We start from the raw sequence: 14,092 nt of genomic DNA, 5'->3' as shown, positions 1-14,092 counted from the left end.
AGGACATTCAGTTTGATCTGGATGGTCTCTTGTCAGACCCCAGGTATTATGTATGCAAATACGGAGGACAGACGGAGGTGTCCAGGCACAGACGGGAGAAGCTAATCTGGATAGTCCTCCCCCTCCCTTTGCCACAATTTGTCCCTTTCCCTTGTCTTCCAGCTCTCCTCATACTGGCGTGTTGCTTTTCAGTTCACTGGGGAAAAGGGGGTTACAGCTTTGTAAAGCTGGTGGAATGACTAGGCTTAGTGGAGAGCTCCTCTGGACCAGGGACTCTTTGTCGGGGAGGCAGGGTGGAGCACCGGGCTTTGCCCCTGGAGCGTGGCTGTTGAGGCGGAGGGCCTTTCAGCGCGAATAGTTCACTGGGGGTTGTGGGCTGCTGGGCTGATGGGGACTCTGTGGGATGCAGAGATGATGGTGACACAGGGGTGTGTGGGGGAGGGAGCGGAATGGATGAGGCTGACAAAGAAGAGCCCAGAGGAACCAGGGGAATAAGTGTGGCCGTCTGCTGGAACCTCGTGAGGCTGGTAGAGTGGCTTGGACGTGGCAGACTGTAGCAAGCCTCAGCCCCTTTGTGGCGGGAAGGCAGGGTGGAACAGCGGGCCTTTCCCCTTGAGCCTTGCTCTCTGGGAGGAGGAGCAATTAGTGAGAAGAGACTAGTTCCACTATCCGATGTCATTTCTGCCGCGGAGACCTTCAGACTATGAGATGAGCCTTTTGTAGATGATGGGTGTGACAGAGGCTCCTGGTCTTTCTGGCATTCCTGTTGGAACTCTGAGCGGGGAAACTCTGTATCTCTCGTTGGGCTCGATGAGAGTTCTTCATCTACGTGAGAAGAAATGAAAAAAAGAAAAATTAATCTCTAGACACAAACAAGACCAACAAAAGTAGACAACAGACACATAAGTTTTTCTCTTCTCACCTAACAGGCCCAGCTCGCTCATGAGTTTGTCCAGATCGACAGTAAAATCCTCCTTCTCAACTGCTTTATCGTCAACTTCCTCTTCTTTTCTTTGATCTACTTCCTCTTCTTCTTCTTTTCTTTGATCTACTTCCTCTTCTTCTTTTCTTTGATCTACTTCCTCTTTTTCTTCTCCTCCTTCTTGCCCATTATCTCCCTTTCCATCTTCTTTATTTCCTTTTTCATCTTTTTCAATTTCTCCCCCTTCCACCTCTCCACCCTCATCTTGTCCCTCTCCTCCTGGCTTTTCTTGTCCGTTTTCTTCAACTTCTTCAAATGACTTCCCAACCTCTGGATCACTGTAACTGGTCCTCCTCGGTTCATCCATATTGATCTCCACCCTTTCCTCAGCCACTCGTTGCTCCTCTATTTCTTCCGGGGGTTCCTCCACCACAATCTCTATGTTGGCGCTAAAGCAGGGGATGGAACGTTTTGAGGGGTGGGATTTGGCACGTGCTTCTTGATCTTGGTCTTGATTCAACAGAAACTCCATTAGCATCATGTTCTCTTTCTTCAGCTGTTCCCGTAGAGATCGCGGTACGTCTGGTATCATCCAGGCCACCAACATGCTGAGGAACATGGCGAAGTTCTGAAGAGGAAAATAAATGTTTCACTATGAGATCTCTGACCTTAGACAGACATTAGCATAAGCACAATTGCAAATAGTATATCCACACCTGGAAGAATATGACGAAGGCCAATTTTGCAGCCAGGACCGACCAGTACTGTTTAGAGAAGGTGTAGGCATCTGGGTCCCAAGGTGGGTCTCTGTAGTCCTTATACCTGAAAAACAGAAACAGAGTATTTGCAAGGAGGAATCTAGACTAACATGAATAAACACAACAAGATACACATCTCATAATTCTTAGAGAGATTTGCCTCAGTAAAGTTCCTGCATAAACACCACATTTTACAGTTTGGGATAACTCCAGTTAAGTTTAGGATTCAGTAAGTAAGCGTTAAATTGCTGGGATTAAGGATTTAAAGGGGAATCCAGGTGGGTGAGGGTTAAATGAGTCACTCTGACCTGCACAAAGAGACTCCGGTGATGAGGGTGGTGGTGGGCGCACTGCCAAGTGGGAAGTTGCTGACATTAAAGTAGGACAGTGAGTGCTCTGTGTATCCGTTCATGGTGCCATTTACACTGTACATGTACTGGTAAACCATGCGCGGAACAAACTCTGACGTGAAGGAGATGACAAACGCCTGGGAAGACAAACAAGGAGAGGAAATAACAACACTGTATTATAAAACATGATTGTGTACCAGTTAGTTACTGCTGGCACATTGACACGTCGTCAGCTATATTCCACTATATAGATTAAAACTTTACTCATATTACTATTATGACATCAATAGTATTATCTACCTCCAACAACTCGATACAAATTAATGTTTCGTAAATATATATGTATTACTTTTGTACTACTCTCTCTAACCCAAAAACTGACATTGTACACACAATTATTAAGGCAGACTCAGACATAGACCTAAAGGTACCCTGTGACATATTTGAAAAATTTGTAGTGATATAGAGTAATGTTTTCACCAGCCGTGACCTACAACGCTGGTATTTGTTTCATCTTGTAAGTTTGTGTGTTTGTCATTGTGGGGAAATGTGGTCTTGGAGAAACCTACTGGAGCGAGAACTACCTGTACAAAATGCAGTCACGAATCTGAGCAGATGTGTAGATGAAATCTAAATAGAGGTTTGAGTGTAAATATAGACTTGGTCCAGGCGAGGACACTGGACGTAAGCAGACATTTTGTTATGTTAACAGCCTCAGGGAATGTGATAAAAAACTGAGTCCTCAGAATCAAATCAAACATAGTTTATAAAACTACAGTTAATTCAAATGAATAAGCGTTCAGATTGGCAAAGTCAGGAATGAAAGTCAGCATGATTGTGTGCGCTGTGGGGGTGTTTAAGGCACAAATCCAAACAACGATGTCTTCGGCAGCAATGTGGCGAGATAATGAGCACCTGCAGCTTTCATAGCCTGAAAGGCCCAGGTGGGTTTAATCAAGCTGACGACCCTCTCAAGCCAGCCACCTGCTAGGCCCCGTTTACACGAGGGGAAAACGCATATATATATATATATATATATATATATATATATATATATATATATATATATATATATATATGCATGCGGTTTGGCCTTTCATTTACACAAAAACGGAGATTTTATTACGGAAAACGATCATTTCTAAAAACTCCGGCCAAAGCGGAGATCTATGATGCATCACGTCATATATGAGTGTCCTCTGTTTACAGTTTGCTTACTGATCACGGCGCTCCGTGGCGTATTTATGCGGGTTCATGTAAACAGAAACTTTTTGGAAAACGATTGTGTGTGTACGACGTTATTTTTGAAAACGGAGGGGCAGAAATATTCGTTTCCGTAAATACCCGGCTACGTGTAAATGCGGACAGTGGGAGGGGCATCTCAATAGTTTCAAAAGTGCAGGGGAAATTGACTGTTAATGTGAAATTGACAGTAAGCTGTTCCAGTGAGCCAGCCTGCGCCATGACAGGAGCTCTCCTAAGTGGATTGACGCCATCATTAATGTTATTAAATACACCTGTGCCATTCCTCTAGTTCAGACAAGTCTAACGTTTCTGCTGTGATAAAGGTGTATTTCCCCCTCCCCTTCACAGATGGTCTCCCCTTATGTGATCTGATACAAATTGCTGCCATTGGTTTTCTGCTACTCCAGTGATAGACAGGTGGCTCACATAATGTGTAAAGTAGTGTCGCACCAACAAAGGCGAAATAGAAGAACACTGCCAGTTAGAAACCATGAATGTAAATCATTCAAGCAAATTGTTCCAAAAACTTCTATGGAAAGGTTCTACGAGGGGGGAAATGCATTCAAGGTGTTTGTTAGATCTCAACAATACACACAAAGTGTTTTGGTAAGAAACGGAAACAAAAGAATGTAAACATAATTCAGCTTGTTTACACAAACGCACATGGTGAGGATACACTGGCAGTTTAAAAAGTAACTGTGTTGGAATAAAAATAAAAATATTAAAAAAAACATGATTGAAAACTGAATAAAATATTGTTTCCCCAGGTCTCAAAGCTTTGGCAACAGAAAACACTTTTCATCTGTAACATCAAACTCACAGAGAAGGATATGTAAATTGATGTGCACTTTAGAAGGACACTGCCAGAGGTCAAAGGTTACGGGTAGAGTATATATATACTCAATCGCTCACACACTTACATTGGTAATGACAGAAAACTTGCTGATTCCACAGAGAATGTTGTACCAAATCCCTGGACAAAGCATGTGCATGAAAAGAGACAGAGAGGGAAAGGGAAGTGTGTGTGTGTGTGTGTGTATTTGTGTAAAATTGACAGACGGACATGGAGACAAAGAGACAAACACGAAGGAACAGGGTGGAGGAAAGGAAAAAAAAGTGATTAAAAGTTCCAGGAGAGCTTGATTCACATTCACACAGAGACTGACAGAGTGGACACACTCTCATATGTTATCTGTACCTATGTCTTTACACCTCACAGCATCAGGCCGCCGGATCTCAGTCACAAATTTTGCAGCATCAAGGCGAATCTCAATGACGTTGTTGAGCAAAGCAAACGCTGGCGCCAACGGGAAGGAGGCGACGAACAGAGACACGAACCCATACTGGATTACTGTAAATATATAGACACACACAAACTTTAATAATGATATAATGTGTTTGCACTAGTGGGGGACTTAGTGAATAAAAGAGGCTGGCTACATCCACACTAACAGTAAACTGTTAAACCACTGGTAGATCTGTCTATTTGTTTTCTTCAGGTAAAGGGTCACGTGATCATAGAAGGACACGTCGTGACTGCCAATCAAGTAGCAAACGTGGCTGTCTTCGTCATCATTTCTAAACTAATCCATTTACGCCCGTCCACAGGAGGACGTACCTCCAGAGTTTTCAAACTTATCCTTCCTCAATTTTTGGTGCTCTAAAACTCCGGCGCAGTGTGGACACTCACTGTAAACGTAGCAAAATATATGTGTTTTAAAATAAAAACGTAGTAGTGTAGACATCGCATAAAACAGACTCACTCATCTCCATGTACTCCGGGGTCACGCCTTCAAAGGGTTCAAGAGCAAAATCTTTGTCAAATTGTTGCTTTGGTCTCTTTTCTTCACCATCATTCTCCTCTTTTTCTGCTGTTCTTTTCTTTCCTTTTTCTTCCTGTATTGTTCTGTACATCTTTTTCAGCTTGCTGCAAACAAACAAAAAAGAAACAAAGGATGGAGTCAGAGCAAAGACTGGCAATGTGGTAAATGTTTTGTGAAAAGTCTATGTTTGCAGAAGTAAACAATATATATACAGTATATGGATACATACGGTATGAGAACCTCAAACACATTGTTTTGGATGAGCTGCTTTCCGAGCATAATCATGCTGAGCTGGATGCACAACTCGATGAGGCAGCCTGGTGGAGCGCACTGTGGAGAACAACACACATGTACTCCAGTCATGGGTGTACATTCCTGCATATATAACCACTATTGTGTGTAACTGAGCATACCTCCTCCATGCGGTAGTCTCCAAAGACGTAAACATAATCGCCAGGCCGCCCACCAAACCTGAAAGAAGAGAGGACTAAGTCACATGATACGAAGTAAAGAAAGACACTGGAGGGAAGTGAGACTTTAAAAGAGACACACACCTGCCCTTGAAGAAGGCCACATAGAAAATAGGTGCAAAGGCGTTCATTGACTTGAGGAAGAAAGATTTAAAGATCAGCTTCTCTTCAAACTCTTCCTTTGTCTTTGGAAGTTCTGTCAGGAAAGAAAGACAACAAACGTAAACACATCATGAGAAGCAGACCAGCTCATAATAGTATGTTATACTTTGCTTCCTAAATCAGTAACATGGCCTTTCATGCTCTACCAACATGTTGCCACATTCTGTCTCCAGTGGAACACAAGTTGTCTAACAATGTGAGTCCTTATCATTAAAGACTATACCCAGTTCAGTCAGCCACACAGCGATCGCTCCATAGACCTCCTCCAGCACCAAAACGACCAGCATGTTCAGGATGATGCCGGTAGTGGTGACGGTCATCCTCACGCTGGCCTTGGCTTCAGGATCGGGGTTCATGGACCAAACGCTTAACATGCAGATGCGATAAACTGCCACCCCAAACACAGCTGAGAAGGTTACGAAGATCTGAACACGCACAAGATAATAACAAGTTAGATGACTCTCGTGGTGATGATTTTTTTTTGCTTTTTTTAATAATAAGTCTTTATGATGATTTTATGTTTTTAGTCATTAGTTTATAATATAAATATTGTTTTATTTTCTTGTTTGTCTCTATTTTATTGGAAGAAAGGTTTTATCTCTCAGTTAATTTTTTCCAATTTTATATTTTCTTTAATATTGTCTGGAATTATTTCTTACAATAAAAACATGAATTCTAGTTGTACATTTCTGTTCAATGCTTGGCATGTTCATAAACAATTACAGAATTTAGAGTGACATTAAACAGACATTAAAAGAGTTTGAATGCTTTACCAGGAGTAGTAAGGTGGACACATTGATGAGATAACCTGACAGGTGATCCTCAATGTCCAGGGACTCTGGTTCTCCCTGTCGAGAAAAATATGCGTATTATATGAGCACACACACACATACACACACACACACGCACGCACACACACACACACACACACACACACACACACACACACACACACCCACACACACACACACACACACACACACGCACAAGTGTATCACTTAATGAGCACGTGTTCTGCACATTATTACGTTATATTTTCTGTCTGGCAGTTGCATGTTTGCCATCGGAAAGGACAGCAATCCCCTCCCCTTGTTCCTCTCCCTCCTCCCTTTCCTCTCTTCCATCAGTAATCTGGGCTAATCTCAGGAAGGTAAGCAGCTTTGGACTCAACCATCTACTGCAGGTGAAGGGGTTTCATTTTTGTGCACCAAAATAAACTCATACAGACAGAGGTAGTATGCAATACATTTTTCTATGTCTAAAAAACTTACACAGTCTGTAATATTTGATGTATAGATGAAGTTGTTTACCTCCACTGTGTGTTAAATAACAGAATAAGTGAGCTCTATGATATTATTCGCTATAAAGCAAGTGTAAATCACTTCAGAATAACAGCCCTAGTGATGTCCTATCAAAGCAGTGCAGCGATACCTGTGAGGACAGCATCTGGTCTGTTTCTTTATCCACGCAATCCTCAGCTTGAGTCAACTGCAACCGAGGGAGAAACAGCTGTCAGTCAAAACCTGTCAATTTCAACCATTTCTGTGTCACAAGTCATACAATTGTATCTGAACCACACAAACACACTCAGACACAATACCTTCTTCTTAGACTTTGCTTTTATCTTAGCTTTCTTCTCCTGTAGGACTTCTTCATATTCAGGCCTCAGCTCCTCCTGTAGCACACATGTACAAGTTTAAAAACATGCACATGCTAAAATAAGGGAACACATCTGGTAAGAAACAAATCCTTAATATCACAACTTCACAGTATGGTGGCTCCGTGCAGTCACCAGTTAAAGCTACACATTGTACTGTGCCAAATCAATCTAAAGCTACAAACTCACTCAACACAGCTATATTCAGAGATGGAGTATGGCTGTTCTATCATATTTGCAGTTTTAGGTTCAAGATAGCTTCAAGCGTTTTCTGTGACTTAACAATATGTGTTAAGTGACGGATTTTGATTCTATTTTTTTTCCAAACACACACAAAAGCGTCGTTGATTACAATTTCTTCAGTAGAAAACTTCCTTCTATATTTTTGGGGATTATGGATTTGTGTTATCTGATTTTCAACTGTTTATAAAGATACAAACAATAGCCAATATATTTTTATAAATTATATTATAACACCGCTTCTTAAACCAGATTGTAGGTACTTTAAGAAACTTCCTCACCTGGACTCGCTCCTTCAAGCAGCAGCAGACAGACAAGAGAGAGAGAGAGAGAGAGAGAGAGAGAGAGAGAGAGAGAGAGAGAGAGAGAGAGAGAGAGAGAGAGAGAGAGAGTTCATGTTGTGACCCTGCTGTGTCATCATCAAGGGCACTGCTTTAAGAACAGACCAATCCTATTACTACAGGTAAAGGGTTAATGCATTGGTGGCCATGTGTATATGTGTATGTGTGTGTCAGGGGGCGGGCACTGTTCTGACACAAATAATAATATGCAAGGCAAAACACAACTGTTGTCATGATTGACCTGGACCAAGAGGTTAACACTCTCACTCTGACTGACTTGAACTTTAACAAACAGAAAGAGTCCTACTTATAATGACAAAGCAGGTGAAGGCTGGACTGTGCCTTGTCTAAATTAATCTGTGTGTGTTTGTGTCTCTGGACAGTATTCTTGAATCTATTTTGTTACCTCCTCATCCTCCAAGCTCGTCAGGTCCCACATATGTTTCAGACACATCTGTCGCCTTTTCCAGTGCTCAAGGAAACAGGCAGCTACAAGACGATACACAGAAAGAATATCAACACATTCAGAAAAGCATAAAAAACACACACAACATTGCAGAAACATACAGACATGAGCCACCTCGAAGTTGATATTAACATACAAGGTAGCTGCATGATGTTGATTTCTACCTATAAATACAGTGATGAGAACAAGTGATTCTCATAGTGTCCAATCATACTCTCGCTGTCACTCCTCCTGTCAGTGTCTAGGAGCGTTCTGCTCAAATAAACTCGGCGTAATGATCAGGAAAGTGTATGTAGGATGTTTAGTTACCCCACAGAGACATGAAAATGGCGAAGAAGACAGTGGCTCCATTGTCAAAGAGGTATGAGGCTCGGGCCAGTGAGCACACCGTACTCAGACGCCAGTAGTCACACACTCCATCACACAGTGGACACATGGTGATGTTCAGGTTGTCATCACATGCCTCCTGGCTGAACAACACAAAGAAAATAATATAAACACATGCATACTGACAATATAATGTACTTTTGCATATGCATACACAAGCATGAAGAGTGTTTTATCTGCTTACCTTGGCACATTGGTATCCACAGTGAATATGCCGTACAGGAAGACAATGATGCCCAGGACAGAGGGAGGGATGAGGAGCTGAGTGTAAACACCCAGCCAGGCAAAATACAACCCAATCTGCTCTCCAAAGTACTTCCTGATGAAATAAAACCATATCAACTAACTTCCTGGGTCTGAAGGTTTACATATTTATACTTTTGCCCCTCTAATGACAGGGCTTACGGTCTAATTATGAACAATATCTTCACGGCTATAGAGACAATCATTTGATTGAAGTTGACAGCATTCATTGAAATAAACAAGTACAAAATACAAAGAATAAACACGTAATACAAAAAAAAAAATCACAGACAAAAAATGCAAACATCATTTCTGCAGTGTTCATAACATTATTGACCTAAAATCAGGACAAACTTAATCATTGTTTAGCCCTACTCATTCATCAATAAACGTATCCAGTATATTTTTCTTAGTACCTGATCAGGTCCACAGGCTGGTATTTATGCATGACTCCATAGTTAGCCCATTCTTCATGAAGGAGCTGAAGGAAATCCGAGCACATTGACATGAGAGAAAAACAGTTAATGACAGTTAATAATACATTATTTATTTTTTGGCTGATATCAATTTTCACCAGATCTACAATTACATTTAATTAGGTCTGATGACAAAGTCTCCCTTCACTTCGACAGATTATACTTCTCAAGAAACATTAATCCAGCTCAAACTACAGTGTCACGTTCAGATTGCTCTGTTTTCATGTCTAAAGTGTTTGCGTGGGAGGTCTGACAAGTCTGAAGCTCAACAGTGATGTCACTGATTTAAATCCAAAGACACAACATACTGAAGAGACAATGTTTGTCGACTGATGTTGGCTCTATTTAGCGAGATCATAAGTTGTCATGGTTAAATTAGGACACAGATCTGTTACTGCCTCAAGAAGAGTGGCTGGCCTCACATCCAATGACTCCACTCATAATAGTAGCGGGGTAGTTTGAAAACACTTTGTCAAAGACCCATTTGAGGCCCCTCATCTCACCTGTCTGTCATTTCGCTGATCTTTCCGTCCTCTTCTTGTGAACGACCCCTAAAGAAAGAATATATAGAATCTTTACATAGAGAAGCACTGCCTTTCAGATCAGGATTGGGAACAGTATTTTTCTATTAAGATTGTTCATATCCTCCATTTTTCCCCTATTTGTATAAACGTCCATCCTGCATGACACAACAAAGTCCTCTATGTAGTCCTTCATGTAAGTTGTAGCACACACATATGTTCACATTGTCCAGTGGAAGTGCTTCTTTTGTTATACTCACATCATGCAGAGGGAAGGCAGAGTCGTAGACACCCCGAGCCAATAATGAGTTGATGCCTTATGACACAAAGAGGAAGAGCGACAGTGTCATAGAGACGTTCAGTTTTGTGAGTGAAAGCATAAACAGGCAGCATGAAAACTGATTGACATGTTAGCCCTTACCAGTGGTTTGGCAAGTTTGTCTGCAGGTAGTACGTGAAATAATCTCAGCGACCTAAACACAAATAAAGCAAAGTCTAAATACATACACAGTATATTCCTCTTAATATATAATACACATATATTTGTTTCTGGACTCACTATTCTGCTGCGTGTTGCATTATCAAATAAAGTTTCTGTTGACTTGATGTCGTACCTGCAAGAAAGGACAATAACCGTTCAATATTAGCAATAGACCTGTTCACCAAATGTATGGATCGTCGTGGGCTCACTGTTAGCTCTTTTACATTTGACCATGAAAGTGTTTTTTGTTTGTGTGTTAGTTAAATCAAATACTTTGGTCAACTTAAGAAAGGCACAACTATTACAGCAAAAATTCAATTTACGTGAAAGCTCCACCTTGTTATGATGAAAGCACACAGCCTGCAGGTGATTTAGATATCAGGGTGTTATCTACATCACTGACCGCATCCAAGGGCAACTCCTGAAGTGGGTTAGTTTTTTGATACCACTCTACTACATGTGTGCATGTGTGTATGTATGCATGTGTCCACGTGAGCATGACAGTCCAGGTACTCACAGGTGGAGCTTGTCTCTGATGAAAGGGTGTTTGAGGGTTTTGAAGTGGACGCGTGTCTGTGAATCTCTGTGAATGTCAAAGTTGGGGACGTCTGGTTGAAACGGTATGTTGACTTTGCCCATTATGGAATCCCACATTCCAGCAATGCCCATCCGTTTCCGCAATTCACACTTCTGCTCGATGAAAACATGCATGGATTAAGTACTCTGCCACACTATGTTGTATTTACTACACTACACATATCTGTTACTATTCTTGTCATGTCATGTCACAGCTTTCTGACATGCAACTTTAGTCCAGTCTTTATATAGGATTGTCATGTGCATCCAAATTATTATCCAAATATAAAAACATGTATTGTATATTATAGAATATTAAAGACCATTGTGTCTAAATGGCTGCTCACCTTTTTCACAGCAACTTTGATCTTCTGAAGCTCGGCTTCTCGGCTCAGTATTGGCCATGGGATATGCAGCCGAATGAACCCCAGGCCATTTGCCCTCTGCAAATAAACACACACATTAACACACAGATTAAAATTATATTTTAACATCAACAACTGTGCATGTCAAATTTTATTTCAATTACAGGCCTATATGGACCGATTTGTTGTCTGACTTCATCACTTCCTAAACCTGTAAGTATGCTACTTTATGTTCTAGTTAGGATGCTCGGTATGAAATTCTATTATTCAAAGCCCAGCACCTCCCAAACCTCCAGAGTACAGAAAATGAGGGCAGATAATTTTGGGATAGGTACCTGAAAGCCACCATAATGTAGCCAGTTTTGATCATGTGAACAGGTGACTAACTTATTACCAAGATTCTTCTGGACTGAATTATTAATTATTAAGCTTCCCATTGAAATTGCTGTAACAATTGCTGTAATGACCAGATACAACTACACAGGTTAAAACAACTCCTGCTACACCTCTAATGTCTAATGTGGTGGTAGCATTAAAATATAATTCTGCAATAGTGTCAAACTACTCTAAATCTGATCAGAAATGATCAAATTGATAAAGTTAAAGAAAAATACTTATTATACAATATAATATAATTATTTTCACAGTTTGGTTGCAAAGTGAGACAATACAAAATAAACTGCACTTTTATAAGGAAAACTCTCGAGTTTTAGGCCACACAAAATAACACAACTGAGTGTATACATATCAGCAACGCTAAATATTAACATGTTTCCTTCACTGTTCTTTCCTCAAAACGTTAGCCTAATGATATTTTACCACACACAGACACACATACTGATACAATCTACGGTGTACAGTGACTGTGCCCCTTCTTCCAATTCAATTAAAATGTACCAATCTCCCCTAATGTGCATTCATGTGTCAGCACACACACCTCCGAGTGGTGGATCACTCTCTGTTATAATACACTACAATCTGGCCCATAAATGTCTATAGGAGTGTACAGCAGATGAAAAAGTAATCATGGTGAAAGCAGATACACACCTCTTTATCACGCTGTAGCTGTAGCCCAGCATCCAGTAAACCCGCCTCAAACTCCTCCCTCATTAGAGCCTTTTCCTGCTCAGACAGCTTTGACTCCTCCACATCTCCTGGTGGTGCACCTGCCTCCCCAGACTCTGCTTCCGTTTCCCATCGGCTCGATATCGGAAATGGTATACTCCCATTGGATGTAATGGAAAGGCGTGCCTTGGACCCCCGCCTTTTTTTGTATTTGTAGCAAAGGATGTAGTCCACTTTTCTCTTCCCGTCATCAAAAAAAAGCCCAGGGCCTAGGTCGATGCCAGACTCCTACACAATTGCGCAAAAAGCACACACAGGTAATTAATGAGGTCAGGAATGACTGTTACAAGAAGAGAAATGAGCGAGTCATGTTAGAGCAGGACAATGCTCCATGTGTCGGCTCAGGGAGGGGAAACCTGAGCCGACACAAGCAGCAGGATGTTAAAGCTTCAGGACGTGAGGAGACCGTACCGGAAGAGGGGGCTCGTCATTGTCAGGAGGGGTGATGGGACCTCCGTTGGCAGCATCTAGCCCAAGCCCGGACAGCGATCGGGCCAATGACACAAGCTTCACTGAGTGAAAAGACGACGACGACTCACTCATTTCTGTGGTGACAGGCATACGCTCTTTTCCGTTTCATCACTGTTGGTATATAAAAAGGAAAACAGATTTCAGTATTCAGAAGTTGGCATGACCCACCAGCTCAGGCTGCAAATTAAGATAAAAGGCTTTATTAATAACTGACGAAATATTCTTTCTCGTAGCGTCATAATATTTGAGAACGTTGGTTGCTCATGTTTTTTGACCCTTTAATAGTGAAGTCTTCATGTGACTATCGTCACTGATTGTGTGTGTCTACCACTTCTTAGAGGGATTTTTTCACCAATTTAAAAATGCTAAATGTGAACTCATCCAACAATTCTCAAGGAATAAAGTAACATAGAAGTTTGTTAATGGCACTTAGGAAAAAAAGTGTTTAATTCATTCCTCTTTTTTTCATATTACTAATTCCCCTCACTAACATATTACTTTTCCCAACTATGACTTATTTGCTCATATGTCTGTTTTCCAGTGGGAAAATGTGCTTCCATTTGTTTAAACCACTGTTTTAGCCAATATGAACAGGATTTATTTCATTTTGAGGGATCGATCATGGCATGGTGGTAGTTATCCATCGCTAGATATATAGAGTCAGCTAAAATATTACACTGAGATATATTTGACATTGATTTTACTTTCAAATAATTGTTTGGAATATCACACACATGTTAGTTGTTTTATACTGAGAGAGTGAGCCAAAGTTAAGCTGTCTCATCTCTTTTTCACCCAATTGAAGATGTAGGCTCAGATTAAGCTCACAGTTCAATCCAAGCGGCACAGTTTACAATCTGTTGGGGTAATTTGGTCACTGGGCTCATTCTCCGGAGATAAAGCAGGATGTGTTTCGAGGAAACCGAGTAGATAGGTTCACACTAACAGAAGCTTCAATACGCTGACTTAAAATAGTGTTTGAAGTGCAAACAATAGCTAATACTGGTGCAAAT

The 14,092-nt window shown here is 41.1% G+C and overlaps 1 protein-coding gene across 1 annotated transcript; it reads right to left on the bottom strand.

The window, feature by feature from the left end:
- Nucleotides 1-205: 205 nt before the first annotated feature.
- Nucleotides 206-13,169, bottom strand: LOC137799505 (anoctamin-2-like). Its single transcript, XM_068596300.1, has 28 exons — nt 13,020-13,169; nt 12,531-12,836; nt 11,466-11,561; nt 11,060-11,232; nt 10,621-10,675; nt 10,483-10,534; nt 10,322-10,377; nt 10,044-10,091; nt 9,481-9,545; nt 9,006-9,140; nt 8,744-8,904; nt 8,375-8,457; nt 7,909-7,920; nt 7,331-7,405; nt 7,162-7,218; nt 6,504-6,578; nt 5,954-6,155; nt 5,653-5,764; nt 5,512-5,569; nt 5,328-5,428; nt 5,039-5,202; nt 4,474-4,626; nt 4,196-4,248; nt 1,989-2,167; nt 1,639-1,744; nt 1,053-1,550; nt 923-1,001; nt 206-825 (listed from the first exon to the last, which is right to left on the bottom strand). Exons 1-28 carry the CDS (start codon nt 13,167-13,169, stop codon nt 212-214), a joined length of 3,918 nt encoding a protein of 1,305 aa, XP_068452401.1. The 3' UTR covers nt 206-211.
- Nucleotides 13,170-14,092: the final 923 nt, after the last annotated feature.

Source organism: Clinocottus analis, unplaced genomic scaffold (genome assembly GCF_023055335.1).
Source record: "Clinocottus analis isolate CAN_PGR_092001 unplaced genomic scaffold, fCliAna1.0.p SCAF_350, whole genome shotgun sequence".
NCBI classification, from domain to species: domain Eukaryota; kingdom Metazoa; phylum Chordata; class Actinopteri; order Perciformes; family Cottidae; genus Clinocottus; species Clinocottus analis.
Note: the sequence above shows the minus strand (reverse complement) of the source record. Positions and strands in the feature narration are given on the sequence as shown.

Bases quoted from the DNA above. Each gene is read 5' to 3' on its own strand.
- LOC137799505 (XM_068596300.1), bottom strand. From the start codon at position 13,169: ATGCCTGTCACCACAGAAATGAGTGAGTCGTCGTCGTCTTTTCACTCA. The intron at 8,458-8,743 runs GTAACTAAACAT...ATCGTCTTGTAG, and splicing joins CATTTTCATGTCTCTGTGGG to CTGCCTGTTTCCTTGAGCAC. The intron at 5,570-5,652 runs GTGTGTGTCTCT...CTCTTCTTTCAG, and splicing joins GTGGCCTTCTTCAAGGGCAG to GTTTGGTGGGCGGCCTGGCG.